The following is a 17,502-nucleotide window of genomic DNA, read 5'->3' as shown; positions in this document are numbered from 1 at the left end:
GCTACAGTTCCACAGAAATTAGGGCTTCAGTATGTTCGTGGTTGTGAAATCATCGATATCCGCGATGAGGAGGGTAATCTGATGAATGATTTTACTGGAAGAGTTAAACGGGACGAATGGAAGCCCCCTAAAGGTGAAATGAGGACTGTGACTGTTGCTTTAGATGCTGCACAGTATCACATAGATGTTACAGACATTGCTGAAAAAGGTGCTGAGGATGTGTATAGCACGTTTAATGTGCTAATGAGGAGAAAACCAAAGGAGAACAACTTCAAGGCTATTCTGGAATCTATCAGAGATCTCATGAATGAATATTGTATTGTGCCGGAGTGGTTGCATAATGTTTTTCTTGGGTATGGGAACCCTTCTGCTGCACAGTGGCCTAATATGCCAAACCTGTTGGAAACAGTCGACTTCAAAGATACTTTCCTTGATGCAAATCATCTCAGTGAAAGTTTTCCAGATTATGAGGTTAGTGATTATATTGTTGGTATATTATGTGTTCTCTAGAACTGTTCTTTTTTTCCTGTCTCTCATAATTTGTGCATGTTAGGTGTCTTTCACCAATGCTGATGGTGCTGAATCTCTGGATCCAAGGCCTCTGTTTCGAATCACCCTTCCTAAGACACTAAAAGGGAATTCTGCTATTTCTGGAAATAAGATATCTGAAGTCAATCCAGCAGACAATGTGAATATGGTGGATGCTTCCCCAAAGGAGAAACTTATTGTTGAGGCATATACCCCACCTGACCCAGGGCCTTATCCTCAGGACCAGCCGAAGCAGAACTCTGTTAAATTTACACCTACACAGGTACTAATTCTTTCTACATCCTAAGAGCGTATGCTGATTTGGTTTTTTATGTAACTAAACTTGTCAACTTTTAGTTATTTTTGCTATTTTCTTTAAATGGTGAGAAATTTATCATCTTAGAATCCTTATACTCTTACAGCACAATCAAGTCATATGAGAATACTATTCATCATCTTAATGTCGCCTTATTGTGTTTGATATAAGACACTTAATAACCTATATAAAATTGGGCCTGTTCTTTCCATTGAATCGTGAAGTATTTAGTTTATTTTGTGTCTCTTTGATCGATTTGAGTTGAATAATATTGTTCCCATGCCATTCTATTTTTATTTAGAGAATTCACCTTATCAAAAACATTTTTCCCCTTTATGGTAGGAGCTTCCCTTTCTTCTGAATGAGAAAATCTATCAAATATTTATGGTTTGGATGCAACTTGTAATTAAACCGTGTCTATGCCTACTATTTTCGTGCAGGTTGGGGCAATTATCTCTGGTATTCAGCCGGGGTTAACTATGGTGGTCGGTCCACCGGGTACCGGAAAGACTGATACAGCAGTGCAAATCTTGAATGTTCTTTATCACAACTGTCCTTCTCAAAGGACCTTAATAATTACCCATTCAAATCAGGCTTTGAATGATCTTTTTGAGAAGATAATGGAGGTACCACTTTCATCTTCTTTGCATTTGTTATTATATGGAGTAATATTTAATGGTTTACATGTCTGACGGAGTTCTGACAGACTAATGCTACTTGGATTTCTTTTTTCAGAGAGATGTACCAGCGCGGTATCTACTTCGTTTAGGTCAAGGTGAACAAGAGCTTGCCACTGATCTTGACTTTAGCAGACAAGGGCGTGTCAATGCCATGCTTGTTCGGCGTCTGGAACGNCTTTGATCGATTTGAGTTGAATAATATTGTTCCCATGCCATTCTATTTTTATTTAGAGAATTCACCTTATCAAAAACATTTTTCCCCTTTATGGTAGGAGCTTCCCTTTCTTCTGAATGAGAAAATCTATCAAATATTTATGGTTTGGATGCAACTTGTAATTAAACCGTGTCTATGCCTACTATTTTCGTGCAGGTTGGGGCAATTATCTCTGGTATTCAGCCGGGGTTAACTATGGTGGTCGGTCCACCGGGTACCGGAAAGACTGATACAGCAGTGCAAATCTTGAATGTTCTTTATCACAACTGTCCTTCTCAAAGGACCTTAATAATTACCCATTCAAATCAGGCTTTGAATGATCTTTTTGAGAAGATAATGGAGGTACCACTTTCATCTTCTTTGCATTTGTTATTATATGGAGTAATATTTAATGGTTTACATGTCTGACGGAGTTCTGACAGACTAATGCTACTTGGATTTCTTTTTTCAGAGAGATGTACCAGCGCGGTATCTACTTCGTTTAGGTCAAGGTGAACAAGAGCTTGCCACTGATCTTGACTTTAGCAGACAAGGGCGTGTCAATGCCATGCTTGTTCGGCGTCTGGAACGGCTCAATGAGGTTGAGAGACTAGCAAGATCTCTTCAGCTTCCAGAAGATGTAGGATATACTTGTGAAACAGCGGGGTATTTCTGGTTGCTTCATGTATACTCGCGCTGGGAGATATTTCTCGCTGCTTGTGCAGGAAATGAAAACAATCAATCTTTTGTTCGAGATCGCTTCCCGTTCAAAGATTTCTTCTCAGACACCCCAAAACCTGTCTTTAGTGGGGTGTCATTTGAGAAAGACATGAGGTCAGCTAAAGGTTGTTTCTCTCATCTCAAGACTGTGTTCCAAGAGCTGGAAGAGTGTAGGGCCTTTGAACTACTCAAGTCAACTGCTGATAGAGCAAATTACCTGATGACCAAACAAGCGAAAATTGTAGCAATGACGTGTACTCATGCAGCATTAAAAAGGAGAGACTTCCTTCAGTTGGGGTTCAAATATGATAACTTATTGATGGAAGAAAGTGCTCAGATTTTGGAAATCGAGACTTTCATACCAATGTTGCTTCAGAGGCAAGAAGATGGTCATGCACGACTCAAGCGCTGTATATTGATTGGTGATCACCACCAGCTACCTCCCGTAGTGAAGAATATGGCTTTCCAGAAATATAGTCACATGGATCAGAGTTTGTTCACGAGGTTTGTTCGTCTTGGTATTCCTTATATTGAGCTCAATGCTCAAGGAAGAGCAAGGCCAAGCTTAGCCAAACTCTACAACTGGAGATACAGAGATTTGGGAGACCTTTCTATTGTTAAGGAAGCACCCATCTTCCATAGGGCAAATGCTGGACTCTCATATGAATATCAATTGGTAGATGTGCCTGATTATGAGGGGAAGGGAGAATCAACACCATCTCCATGGTTCTATCAAAATCAGGGAGAAGCTGAGTATATCGTCAGTGTCTATATATACATGAGATTGTTAGGATATCCTGCGAATAAGATATCAATATTGACTACATATAATGGTCAGAAGCTCTTAATCCGTGATGTTATCAACCGTCGATGTGCTCCCTATCCTTTCATTGGCCCGCCAAGCAAGGTAAAATATCCTATTCAAGTATTTATAAGATGTTAATATGATAGAGATCGTATGATGACTTGTAGAATACTGATTAGTATGATATTAAATTTTGTGTATTATAGAATGAAGACATTTAGGTTGGGATTTGGTTTTCTGGTATATATGCCCACCTCCCTAAGAAAGGTATCTGAGATTTACTTCTGTGTTTTGACTTTCTGTGTTTTGTTTCCTCAGGTGACTACAGTGGATAAGTTCCAAGGACAGCAGAATGATTTTATTTTGCTGTCTCTTGTTCGGACACGCTTTGTGGGTCATCTACGTGATGTAAGAAGGTTGGTAGTTGCAATGTCACGTGCTCGGCTCGGTTTGTATGTGTTCTGCCGCCGTTCTCTCTTTGAACAGTGTTATGAGCTGCAACCAACGTTTCAGCTTCTTCTTCAAAGACCCGATCGGCTAGGACTCAATCTTAATGAGAACACAGCTTATACAGATCGCACGGTGGAGGAAGTTAAAAAACCTTATTTTGTTCATGATGTTGAAGAGATGGCACACATAGTTCACGATAGGATGAACCAGTTCTACCAGGTAACGACACAAACTACTTGCTTGGATAACAACTACTTATATTTTGTGTGGAAACTGATTAGTTTCATGCATTGGATAGGCACAAGGAGTATATGAGCAATACCAGAACAACATGCCACAGATGGAAGATGGTAATGAGGACATGGAGAGTGATTCAGTAGTAGAAGCTGTAGATGGTGATGAATCTGAGAAAAATACGCAGCAGCTAAACCAAGCCCCAGACAAAGACGGTGAATCATCAAAGGAGGTGGTTGGAATGGAGGTGGACAATAATGGATTTAGCAGTGAGAATGGAAAGGCTGATGAGAATTAGGACAAATCAAACTGGGAATATATCATATATATCCCAAAAAGAATTCTTAAATCCAATTGAAGCTCATGGGTCTACTTTACCTTAAGTGTGCTTGAAGCAAATTCAATTTGTTTGAAAAAGTGACAAGCTAGAGGGTCGAACCATTTGACCTCAGAGTTTACTTACTCCACTAAATACCAAATCTGCTACAATCACTCGGGATTAGCATTTTTGCCTTGTTTGTTGTTTGTTCCTCTATATGGCATATTTGTCAGTCTCACTGAGACCTCACTTGATGATTTTTTTGCTAGTCTCCACATATGTGATCACCATGTTGTTCAAAGATCAGATTTGTTTCCTGTGAAATGAGAATTATCTTGGTATTAGAAGGATTTAACGAATTTTCGAGGTTGTATATATATCTCTTGTGTAGAACGAGAACAGGGGTTGAATCATTGAGTTTTATTATATGTTATAAGACACAATGTGTTCTTGTGAGGTGATTAGCATATTTATAATTGTTGTTGCTGCTGCATTGGTGTAGCTAAAGGAGCCTTATTAACCAAAGGGAAATTGGTTCCTGACGAATTCATCATTAGTTTGTTATCAAAACGACTCGAAGCTGGCAAAGAGAAGGGTGAAGAATCTGGATACATTCTTGATGGTTTTCCACGAACCGTTTACACAAGCGGTAAGACTCCGAATAAAACAAGGCAAATGCTAATCCCGAGTGATCTCAATTAAAAAGTGAGCAAATTGAATTATGAGAGGGGTATGTTAAAAGCGTCGGCCCATGGAAATAATGGGCCAGGCCTATTAGTTACTGATATTAGTATTATTAATTAATGAAAAGGTAAAAGAAAAGAAGAAGAAAAAAAAATGGATATTGGCTGGCTTTTGTTGGTTTGCGCAGCCGCCTCCTCATCAACTCTCTCTTCTCATCTTCCTTGCTAGAGTTTTATACAAATCTAAGAGATCCTCAAAGATAGGAAAACTGTTTCGAGAAAATTTTCTAGCAACAAAGATCTTGAGCCCTGTTAATACTCTCAAGCATTCAGTTTCGAGGTAGAGTTTTTTTTTTTTTTTTCTTAACGTTTACATGAACTATTCTTCCTTCCACTTCCAGATTCATTTGTGTGTTGTTACTGTTTTTGATTCTTAACTTTTATCAGAAAATTATAGTCAGATTTGGTGGCCCTCTGGTTTGGTTTGGTTTGGTTTGTTGAGGGATTTGAAAAGACTTTTTTTTTTTTTTTTTTTGGTTTGATATTGTTGTTACATTATTGAGAGAGTGAATATCTCTCTGTCTTAAGTGCAAAAGAAGAAGCTTTGACTAAGAGTGACACTGTTGAATCTCTTGTACCTCTGTCCGGTTATATATAACTGTAGAGTAGTTTATTATGTGGTCTTCACGATTAGATGTATGGATTAACAATGTTGTTACATCTTCAGGGCAACAGAGGACAGCATATTGAACTTGGGTCATTAGACTCACGGATTCTCTTACATTCACAGGAGGACATGTTGTTGTGTAAACATACAATGATGGGTAGCAGTGACAGCGGCTTATGGCGAGTTGGGAAATCCTATCTCCAAGGGAGACTTTGTGTGGTGGAGGAGATTGCGATCGTGTAAATTTCAGTCTGCTGCTTTTGGTTTCTTGAAAAAAGCAAGTGAGGAATTGTGTCTGGCCATTGACTCGATTCAGAAGTCTCTGCTATGGTTGACTCAATTGGGTGTGATTAGATTAATTAAATTAATTAAAAAAAAGTAACTGCAGCTGGGGCCCATTTTGTTGAAATCCCTATCTCTGTTTTCAATCTCTCAATCTCTCTCTCTCTCTCTCTCGCTCGCCTGAGTTTTTGGATTAGACTAGTTTTGTTTTGTTGGCATCGTAGATGAAAAGAGAACATAACTTTTTAGTCAATCTCTCAATCTCTCTCTCGCTGGAGTTTTCGCTGTTTCGATTTTGATTTGGCATCGTAGATTAGAAAAGAACATAACTTTTTGCTCTGCTTTTGTTTCTCTCTTTTAGGTACTAATTTTGTGGAATTTGATTCTTGTTTCGTTAGACTAGTTTTGATTTTTGTTGGCATCGTTTGATTAGATGAGAACATAACTTTTTAGTCTAATGTCAATCTCTCAATCTCTCTCTCTCTCTCTCGCGCCTGAGTTCTTGATATTGATTCTGGTTTTGACTAGTTTTGATTTTGATTTGGCATCGTAGATTTGAAGAGAACATAACTTTTAACTTTTTGGTCTGAGTTTTGGAATTGTTTCTGATTTCGTTAGACTAGTTTTGATTTTGTTGCCATAGAAGAGAACATAACTTTTAACTTTTTGGTCTGCTTTTGTTCTCTCTCTCTCTAGGTACTACTGAGATGGATCCTCGTCGTGAAATTTCACAACTGTTTGAGACTTTTGTGAAGTCTTTGGCCACTAAAGAATTTGAGAGCTGTGATCAGGTAATATCTCAACTTCAGCTTTATGTTGCTGAAGGGAGGAGTAATCAGGTCCGTGCCTGTTGCTGATGGTTCCCATGTTCCTCCGCCTGATGTGGACATTGTTGAAAATCACGTTGCTGAAAATTTGGACATTGGTGGTGGGTGTAAAGCAAACGTGATTTGGCCTTGAGTTTGGAGGCTTTGGATGATGGTCCTCTCTGCTTTGACAAACTCGCTATTCCGAGTAATATTGATGATTTGGTGGTTAATCCGAGTGAAATTGGGGGTTTCTTTAAGAGTATTTTTGGTGAGCAACAGAATTTCCATGATGATGACGAGGAGATGAGTGTTGCCGAGGTAGAAGTTGATGGAGGAGAAGATGAGAATGAAGATGAAAATGAAAATGAAGATGAGAATGAAGATGAAGATGAGAATGAAGATGCAGATGAAGATGAGGACTTGCCACCTCGTAGGAGGTTGATCAGGCCTACCCAAAGGGTAAATATTTATTACTTTTTTTTTATAAGTATTGGTAATAAAAAATGCAGAAACGGTTTACTTTAATGGTTTGATTTTTTCTTTGTTGTGCTTGCAGTTTCTTGAAGGTATTCAAACTTCACTCTCTTCATCAGAAGATGAAGATTGAACTGGAGATGAAGACTACGAAGACCATTTTTTTTCTTTTTCATTGTTCTTCTGTAAGATTTTTTTTTTTACTTTTAAAGTTTGTAAAAGTTTAGGAGTTTCTCTCTCTCGTTCTAACCACACACGTGTGAATTCTTATCACACGTGGAAGACTCCCCGTATTCAGACTCTCCCCACTTTCTCTCTCGTTCTAACTACTCAGTTTTGCTTGCTTCTCTGTTCTGCTCCATGTTCTGTTTTCTTATTGATTCCCAGTTTGGTTTTCTTCTGATATGATTTGTTTCCGGGAGTTTCGGTTAATATTGATGATGTTATACAACATGTACGATGAGAACGATGAGAACGATGAGGTCATGGGAAACGAAAACATAAGAGAAGATGTTTCTTTTTGTGTTTTTGTTCCTAGAGTTCTGAATGAGGATCACACCGAGGTGAAGCTAAAGCGGGTTGTAGAAGTAAGTTAAGAAAAGGCTGATCACAGTCATGAGAATGGAGGTGAGAATACATTTTGGTCATGTTAGAGCTGATGCAATGCGTAAGGAAAACAATACACATCAAGATTAAAAACTGGTTTATATGCAACAGAGAAAAATGATGGAAACACAACGCATGCAATAGATATAAGGCATCGATGCTTAAATGTTGCGTACATTGACTCACCTGACCTGATTCTATTGAGTGTAATCAGTTGGATCAGAAGTTCACATGGCTTACAGTTGATTAGAAATATCTTTTTTTGAGGCTATCTTTTTGGCAAATCATATCTTGAATCCAAACTCTTGGTATTCTGACTCTTCTCTGGTGTTGCATGAGTGGAGATGAGACCATCGAGCCAGTTTCCACAAGAAACTACACCCTAATGTATGGGTTCTGTTTTCACTTTTCAGACTGCAGAAACAGAAAAGGCAAGTCTATTTGTTTTTCCTTCTGAATATAAAAAATGTAAATCACGAGTAACACCAGTCACACTTACTCACGTATGTGCAGAGCCTTGATGAAAAACATAGACGAACGAGCTTCAAGGAGAGAAGTTTGATAGAGAGTTACTTACAAGTTACAACTGGAAGCAACCTCTTCCAATCCTCGTGTGCATTTGTTCAAGGCCTCACTCGTTCATGCTTTCTTTATTTGATTTACTGATAATATGGATAGAAATCATGTCTTTATGAACAGATCACACGCACATGGGTACTTTGGTTGACAAGAATGGGCAATTGGAATGTGCAGGAGAACTTTGGTAATTTTAAGAACATAAGAATGTATTAGAAAGGCTGCTTCGTGTTAATGGAACTCAATTCACATTACAAGACATTGGCATAAGGAGGAACTTCGGAATCCCGTATTAGAAAGGCTGCTTCGTGTTATTCACATTACAAGAGTAGAGACATCCCACATCGCTCATCTAGGACAAACAGTAGTTGTATATATAACGTTGAGAGAGCAACGTTAGTCGCAACCTTACTTGAACAGGATCTGTTCTATAGGCTCGTACCTCTGTTTCCTTGATTTCTAAGGAGACAGGCCCTTAACCCTGGTTGATTTTTTTTGTATGAACATAAAGTTGCTCGACGAAATGACCAATAGAGGTAGAGAATTTTTCTTTTCTCGAAATTTCTTTTGTAGTTCATTCAGTTTGACTTTTAGTCACTGACACTTGAAATTGTAAACATTTTTAAGAATAAATAGTTTTGAATATAGATATCAAAGTTGTAAAGATCATGCTAGCAACTTGAATATAAATTTTTACTAACAATGATAACAACCAAACCATACTCGTGAATATATTCCATGAACGTAAACGCTAATACGCTATGATAACCCAAATTTAAAGATTTTTTAGCGGTTAAGCTATACTTCACTTGTATGTTGGAGCAGCTCCATTAATGCGAGAACATTCACTTTTGAGAAGAGGGAAGAACGGATTTAGCGGAAATATTTTTGGCCAACATTTCGCATCCATAGCCGAAAACTTCTTGCAGCACATTAGTCCAACATTATCAAACTTTCCTGTGAAAACTGATTTGTGGATTTCTTTTATGCAACCTTCAGTGTTGCCGAGCGATGACAAACATTGTCTCTCAATTTAGCTTAAACCACAATTTACTAAAACAGATAAGGAGCCGAGAGCCTAGGATTACGATACGAGCATCTCGATTTTAGCTTATCGATCGAACAAGGGAATGGGATTCATTCCTCTCTCATTATAGCTCCGACATGGCTGATAACATAAGCATTATAATTGGGTTTAATCTCCACGGGCTTTAAAGCCCAGATCACCCCATCAAGTTGCTAACTAATTTGCTATTATCCCAGATCGGTCTCAAGACTTAAGAAGAGTAAGTGAACTGTAGTATAAATAAAGACCCAAGAACGGGCTTTAAAGACTTACGGAGCCGTGCAGTGAAGACAAAGCGAACTATTCTTTCGCCTTTTACTAAAGAATACCGCCGTGTCTTCTCTGCATTTAAGCGGCATACGCCTATTTTTGGAAAGGGTTTGTTTTCTAATAAACCCTCCATCAGTTCTTTAGTTTTAAAATTTACACAGTAGTGGTCGGAAAAAAGCAGAGGTGTTTGTTATTGTTTCAGACTCTAATCGGAGAGAGTCTTCTGCTACGTATAAGAGACATAAAAGAAGCCTTATAGGAAGTAGATCATGGATTCAACTAAGACATTTCGTTTTCTTGGGTAAGAAGAAAACCACACACGAATAGTAGAGAATCCGTAGAATCAAAGGCCTACTGATTTTTCCAATGTGGCAAAAGCAAAATGTTGATGGCTTATAAACATTACTGCGATTTCAACACATTCCTTTAATTTAGAGTGTTAAATAATAAATGAAAGCCTGTTAAGTCAGAACACTTGATAATTGTCGAATTGAAAACCTAGAACAAAGCAACCTACCACATTTTTTGGAATTGGGAAAATTCTTGAATAGTTAAAACTATAAGCTTATAAAAGGCCTAAACTTATATTGTGAATAATGGTCCTGATAGCTACCTCACTTGTGCGTAGGAGCAGCTCCATTGATGCGAGAACATTCATTCTTGAGAAGAGGAGGGAAGAACGGATTTAGCGGAAAAATTTGTGGCCAGCATTTGGCATCCACATCCGAAAACGCCTTGCAACACAATATTGGTCCAACATTACCAAACTTTCTTGTGAAAACTGATTTGTAGATTTCAGTTACGCAACCTTCAACGTTCACAAGTGATGACAAGCATTTTGTAATGAGCACTTCGGATTGCCCTGGCCTCAGTAGAGTAATGGCACACAGAGCCACAACTAGAATCACGGAGAAAGAAGCTTGATTCGTACCTAATTCCTGCGGATTTTGCTGTGTCATTCCATTCTATGGATGTGTTTTGATATCCTCTTCCTTGAAGAACAATATTTGTCTTGTTTTCATTAAAACGTAACTTTTTCCCTGCTTGCTTACATCGAACGTTAACTCAAACGTTACTAAATATATATACCATATTACACAAGAATATATGTCACTAAATATTTATCATATTACACAAGAATATATATATATATATATATATGGAAGAATTATTGATCAATAGAGAGGAGAGGGGAAAAGAAAAGAGTTTGGAGTTGAAGATAGGACCCATAAGAACCCGAATTTACGATGATGAGAGTCTTGGAAGGGCTTAAATCAGGGACAGCATCAATGGCACTTTGAACGTTGCTTAAGTTACGGCACCCATGCAAATCAACAATCAACACAAGAGAAGTCTTGTATTGGTGTGTAAGCCTTGAAGTCCATTTCTCACAACGTTTTCTTGGCTCATGGTGGTGATGATGATGATGATGGTAGTGTCTGTATCCAAAGAATGTTGAATGTATTGTTAATGCTCCGAGTTGGGAATTGGTTATGATAGTTGTAGCAATAGAAGATAGAGAGGAAGGCAATGGGATTGCGTAGAGAGCAAGAATGAAAAAGGCTATTAGGGTGGTTAAATTCGGTTTAATGGGCATGGTTAAGAGAACTGGGTTTATTGTGTCTCTACTCAACTAATTAAAAGTAAAAAGGGGGCAAAATGTTGTTTGGTACTTTTTTCTTTGTAAATCAGATACGTTTGGTCATTCAACATTTCTTTTTTTAATATCAAACATCCAATGGCATTTCTGAATTACAATTTTATATCTTTTCATCTTTTTTTTGTTAAAGGATTTATTTTATTATTTTCATACTACTAATTAACTAAATATTTTAAGGAAAACCAAACCTTTAAAGTTTGATGTAGATGAAATATGAAAATTAAATGTTGCATAAATCTTCATCTATTGTGAAATATTGTCGTTAAACTATTAGAAGAAAATGTTTACAATGATAAAATAAAGATGGTGATAAAATAAGTTTTTTCAGAGGCAGTTTCAATCAGTTAGAGACTCAATCAATAATGGAATAAGATGATCAACAAATTTTTACAATTATCAGAGTGTTGTTTTTTCTTCTTGGTTTTATGGGTTCATCAAGAGGATCGAAATATTTAGAAAAAAAAAAAAAAAAGAGAATCGAAATCTCGTTTTCTTTTTTTCTAGATACAAGTACAGTTGCAAAGTTTGTTTTGCAAGACTTTTAAAGCTCATAGTATATGAAACTTTTCATCTAGACATATATATATATATATATATATATATATATATATTTTTTTAATAGAACGAAAAATAGTAGGTAACACGGCTATCTAAAATGGTAAAACTTAAAATTATAACTAAATCTAGCCAAAAACATACTATATAAGTCATGTAATGGTCTACAAGTTTTGTAAGTTTTATCTAGAAATGGGTATACATTGTTGGAAATTAAATGATTCTAAAAGAGTAGTTGTTGGGATTATAAGAAATAATTTTTAACTCATCTGACAGCCAAGCGAGAGTTGGGGGTACACGCCAAGATGGTAGCTAATGATGCTTAATAAGACCATTACGAAAGCAACTTACTATATTTTTATAGTTTTGCTTTGATTCATAAAATTGTTAGCGTTTTCGTTGTTGGTGGAATTTGTTTTTATAATAATTTTGGTGGAATTTTGAACAAAAATGATATCACAAGAGCAAAATTTGATATAATCCAAACATAAACAGTTTTAATAAAAAATATTTGGGAACAAAAGAGCTAAAACGTAACAAGAAAGAGCTTGCAACTACACAAAATATTTACACAAGTCTATTGTAAGACCTCCTTTAAATCCTAAGCCCTTCACTCTTTAACCAAAATACATACATGACTTGCTTTACCTCAGCACAAAGGATGAACATACAACTCATTGGGTTGTCGCACTGTATAAATTAGCTACAGAAACACCCAAATCAATGCCTCCGTAGTCTTGTCCTTGCATAGTCTTCCTAAACAAAACATGCACTTGTGATTGTTATTGATAGCATTTGAAAGTGTTATAAGGATCAAAGTAAGGCTACTTACATCAGGCATTGAGAAATTCCTCACCCACAAACCATTCTCGGAACTTATGGAGGGAAATTTTTTTACATATATTCATATAATTCCGTTTAAAATGCACAATAAGAGGGTACTTATCATATATGGTTATGTCTTACTTGAAGTATTCAAACTTCACTCTCTTCATCAGAAGATGAAGATTGAACTGGAGATGAAGACTACGAACACCATTTTTTTTCCTTTTTCATTGTTCTTCTGTAAGATTTTTTTTGGGTGATTTACTCAGATGTTATTCAAATTAGGTAATATTACCAGAATCTACAAACAAAGATTTTATTACTAGAATATTTGAGTATTTTCAAAATATCCAGCGTGCCCTTGTTTTATGTTACCGGAAAAAACGTAATTACAAAAATGATATTGTCACGTCAGACGCTACGTCAGAAAACGCTGACGTGTACCATAACTCAGCCATAACGCCTTACAAAGGTATGTTGCGGCTGAGTTATAGGTATATTGCGGCTGAGTTATGGGAAAAACATTTGAGTAAGAGCGGACGGCTGAGTTAGAGCATAACTCAGCCAAGCGTTACGGCTGACTTATCAAAATCTGGCTGAGTTATGCTCTAACTCAGCCGTCCTTACGGCTGGGTTTTCACCCAATGGTTGAGTTGTCAAAATTTTGGCTGAGTTATCACTACGACACAGCTGAGTTACCATTTTTCGACTGGCTGAGTTATGAAAAACGGCTGACTTATGAGATGTTGTTAAGGCTGAGTTATGCAAAAAAACTATAACTCAGCCGTGATAGGCTGACTTATCGTACAACTCAGCCATTTGACGGCTGACTTAATAGCAAAAGATTAATTACTAGAATGTTATTCAGTTACAGCTGACTTATTAAACGATACGGCTGAGTTACATATTTTTAGTTGATGAAGCGGCTGAATTTGGCAGCAATTTTTTTGCTTTTTAATTACTGTAATGTTTTTCATGTTGTGACTGAGTTATAATTTGTTTGATGGCTGAGTTTTATTTAGGCTGAGTTATTATTTGTTTGATGGCTGACTTGCCACGTCGGACGCAACATCCATGTCAGCATTCCATGTCATCATTTTTTTTCTCCGGAAATACGAAACGTCGTTCGACTCTTGTTCTTCAACTGGTTAATAAGTGAACTATTTACCTTCTTATTCTACTTGTTTTTCTACTTCTTCTTCACCTTGTTCTTTTACTTTTTCTTCACCTTCTTCTTCACCTTCTTCTTCTACTTCTTCTTCACCTTGTTCTTCTTTTTCTTTCATGGATCCAGTTCCGGTTCTATTTGTTTCCGGTAATTGGGTAAAGACACAGAGATATGTATTTAACACCGACAATAGAGGGTGTATAGTTGTGCAGATAGATGGAGGCACAACACACGACAAGCTTGTGAAGCTTGTTCTTGAAGACTACCGATTGGACGCGTTTAGCCATGAGCTAAAGCTGAGCTACATGTTCTCGAACAAGTCACTGAAACATATGGCGCATGATACTCCACCAGTTTTTTCTCCAATGATCGACAATTGCAATGTTTTTTGGAGCTATGGAAAACTGATCAGCTACGTCTCTGTGTAGAGTTTTCGGCGAAAGAGTCTACATAAACTAGTGGAGCTAGAGGAAGTATGATTCGGCCAATTAGTGACTCGAAAGTAGAATCTACATACGAAGTGTACATACGGTGGGGGATTTGAAGACACTTGTTTTGATTATGGTAAGATCGTTGACAAAGAAAACTAAGAAGAAGAAGAAGTTGTCGAAGTACCATATGACGAAGAAGAAGACGATGAATTTTTGACCCGATTTAATGTTTTCGACGACTCCGATATATCAGTCATTAAGGATTTATAAATCACTATAACTCAGCCGTCACATGAATCGACGAGACCTTTCGTTTTCCTGTAAATATTATAACTCAGCCGTCAAGTCATATATATCATTCATTTACTTTCAAATTGTTTCTTGTGATAACTCAGCCATAAAACACTATAACTCAGTTGTAACATGAATCGACGAGACCTTTCGTTTTCCTGTAAATATTATAACTCAGCCGTCAAGTCATATATATCATTCATTTACTTTCAAATTGTTTCTTGTGATAACTCAGCCACAACTCACTATAACTCAGCCGTCACATGAACTTTCGTTTTCCCGTAAATATTATAACTCAGCCGTAAAGTCATATATATCATCCATTTCTTTCAGATTGTTTCTTGTGATAACTCAGCCATAACTCACTATAACTCAGTCGTCACATGACCTTTCGTTTTCCCGTAATAATTATAACTCAGCCGTAAAGCGATATTTTGGCGGGAAACCATCAGTTAACCTAATAATAGACATATTTCCATTCTAAATTTAAATTTTGAGTTATAATAATTTTAATATTCAATTGTTAGAGAAATACTTTTAGAAAAATAAAATTCTAAATTCGAATAATAATTATTTAATTATTTGCAATAATATCTTGTGATAAAAAGCTCACTTTATGAATTTATTATGCGTGTGGATTTGAGCAGACACAAAATTAGTGATTTTTTGCGCTTCCCTAACAACACTTTTTGTGACATCGAGAGATGTTTTAATACTTATTAGGAATCTGACATAACAAAAGACTCAGGAAAGAAAGAAGAATACGTTTTCATATTATTGAGAAGACCCTAAACGATAACTCAGCCAACCCTCAAATTAGAATGACTAAATAACCGACCAAACCGAACCAAACCAGAAACTATTTTTTCCATTATTTTCGGTTAATTACGGTTATATTTGGCTTGCTATTGGTTATATTAAGTTAATCGATCTAATTTGGATAACATTTGGATTATTTATGGTTATATATTCATCTAACAGATCCATAACCGGAAATAACCGAAAAGTAATTTCAAAAATTTTTAAATTTTCAAATGGTTATCATATTAGTATATCCAAATTACCACCTTAAATCAAACACAATATAACCAAAACCAAACTGTTATATTAAAACCCATACTGTTGGAAATATGAACCATAAACCTGAAACCCTAACCCTAACCCTAACCCTAACCCCTAAATATCATGTTTTGAATGTTTTACACATTTTGATCAGATTGTGTAAAAATCAATCTTTGTCTATAATTATTAATTTTTATTGCTTATAATGATTGTAATATTTATTTTTTCATTATATATTTTAATTTTGAGTTATAATAATTCTAATTTACAAATATTTCATAATTCAGCCGTTTATGTCGATAACTCAGCCATATCAGTCAATTGTTTGAGAAATACTTTTATTAAAAAAAAATTAAAAAATTCAAATTCAAATTTTGAATTCCTTTTAAATAAAAAATCGCTAAAATCTCATTTATTACGTGTGTGGTTCTTAACAATAAACATAATTATTGTTTGCGTCTCCCCAACAACACTTTTTGTATTCTCGAGAAGGTATATAAATAAATTAATATATCCGTTGCATAACTCAGCCATAACTTTACCATAACTCAGTCAACCCTCAAATTAGAATGACTAAATAACCGACCAAACCGAACCAAACTGGAAACTATTTTTTCTATTATTTTCGGTTAATTACGGTTATATTTGGCTTGCTATCGGTTATATTAAGTTAATCGACCTAATTTGGATAACATTTAGATTATTTATGGTTATATATTCATCTAACCGACCCATAACCGGAAATAACCGAAAAGTAATTTTAAAAATTTTTAAATTTTCAAATGGTTATCATATTAGTATATCCAAATTACCACCTTAAACCAAACACAATATAACCAAAACCAAACTGTTATATTAAAACCCATAATGTTGGAAATATGAACCCTACACCTCAAACCCTAACCCTAACCCTAACCTTAACCCCTAAATGTCATGTTTTGAATGTTTTACACATTTCGATCAGACTGTGTAAAAATCAATCTTTGTCTATAATTATTACTTATTATATTTTATAATGATTGTAATATTCATTTTTTTCATTCTATATTTTAATTTTGAGTTATAATAATTCTAATTTACAAATATTTCATAAGTCAGCCGTTTATGTCGATAACTTAGCTATATCAGTCAATTGTATGTCGATTCTAAAAAAAAACTGTTTAGTAACGTGGAAAATAAAAAATGATGTGTATTTTAATTTGCTGATGTGTATTTTTTTTTTATTTTTTTTACTCAAAATCGAAAAACTAAATCTAATGGGTAAATTGTGATTTATAGATATGAGTAATAAACCAACTTTTGGATAACATTCGAGTAATTTTTTTTTTTTTTTTTTTTTTACTTTTAAAGTTTGTAAAAGTTTAGGAGTTTCTCTCTCGTTCTAACTACGTTCTAACTACACACGTTGAAGCTTGACAATTGTGAATTTAAGTGAAATGAAAAAGTGAAATTAAGATGAAATAAGTAAAAATGAAAGATATACATTTACTAAATGAGTAAAAATGTGTGCATACGTAACTTAAGTTAGATGAGATTGTTTTGAGTTCTCTGCAATCGCTATGGTGCTTCGTTATATAGAGGGAGAAACAAGTCACGAAGGATCCCATTCTTTATCGCTTTCAGAGTCAGTGTTGCTTCCTTGGCTTCTTTGTCAAAGAGAGATTTCCATAAGTCCAAAAAGTTTGACTCCATCACATCCCTCGCAAACCCATTCGCCTCAGAAACAGCCTTCACAAACAACAACTTCTCCCCTACCTTCTCCACCTCTTCTTTAATACTAGACATAAACTCTCGTCCACATATTTCTCCTGCTCTGAGAAACAAGACAAGGC

General features: G+C 35.8%; 1 protein-coding gene and 1 long non-coding RNA gene across 3 annotated transcripts; both read left to right on the top strand.

Annotated features, from left to right (window-relative positions):
• Window positions 1-4,604, top strand: LOC104782327 (intron-binding protein aquarius-like; the record flags this gene model as incomplete). Its single annotated transcript, XM_010507231.1, is given in 7 exon segments — window positions 1-471; window positions 554-811; window positions 1,285-1,470; window positions 1,580-1,698; window positions 2,309-3,344; window positions 3,561-3,911; window positions 3,991-4,604. Coding segments are annotated over 7 exon segments (2,655 nt in total), but the record flags the coding sequence as incomplete, so codon positions are not given.
• On the top strand, window positions 5,077-7,507 carry LOC104782325. 2 transcript variants are annotated; one of them, XR_766992.1, is made up of 4 exons: window positions 5,077-5,268; window positions 5,656-6,238; window positions 6,574-7,145; window positions 7,243-7,507. It is a non-coding gene; the product is annotated as an uncharacterized LOC104782325 (long non-coding RNA). The 2 variants fall into 2 exon arrangements; XR_766991.1 differs by having other exon boundaries at window positions 5,656-7,145.

This window comes from Camelina sativa, chromosome 4 (assembly GCF_000633955.1).
Source record: "Camelina sativa cultivar DH55 chromosome 4, Cs, whole genome shotgun sequence".
NCBI classification, from domain to species: domain Eukaryota; kingdom Viridiplantae; phylum Streptophyta; class Magnoliopsida; order Brassicales; family Brassicaceae; genus Camelina; species Camelina sativa.
This window is presented reverse-complemented; position numbering and strand designations above follow the sequence as displayed.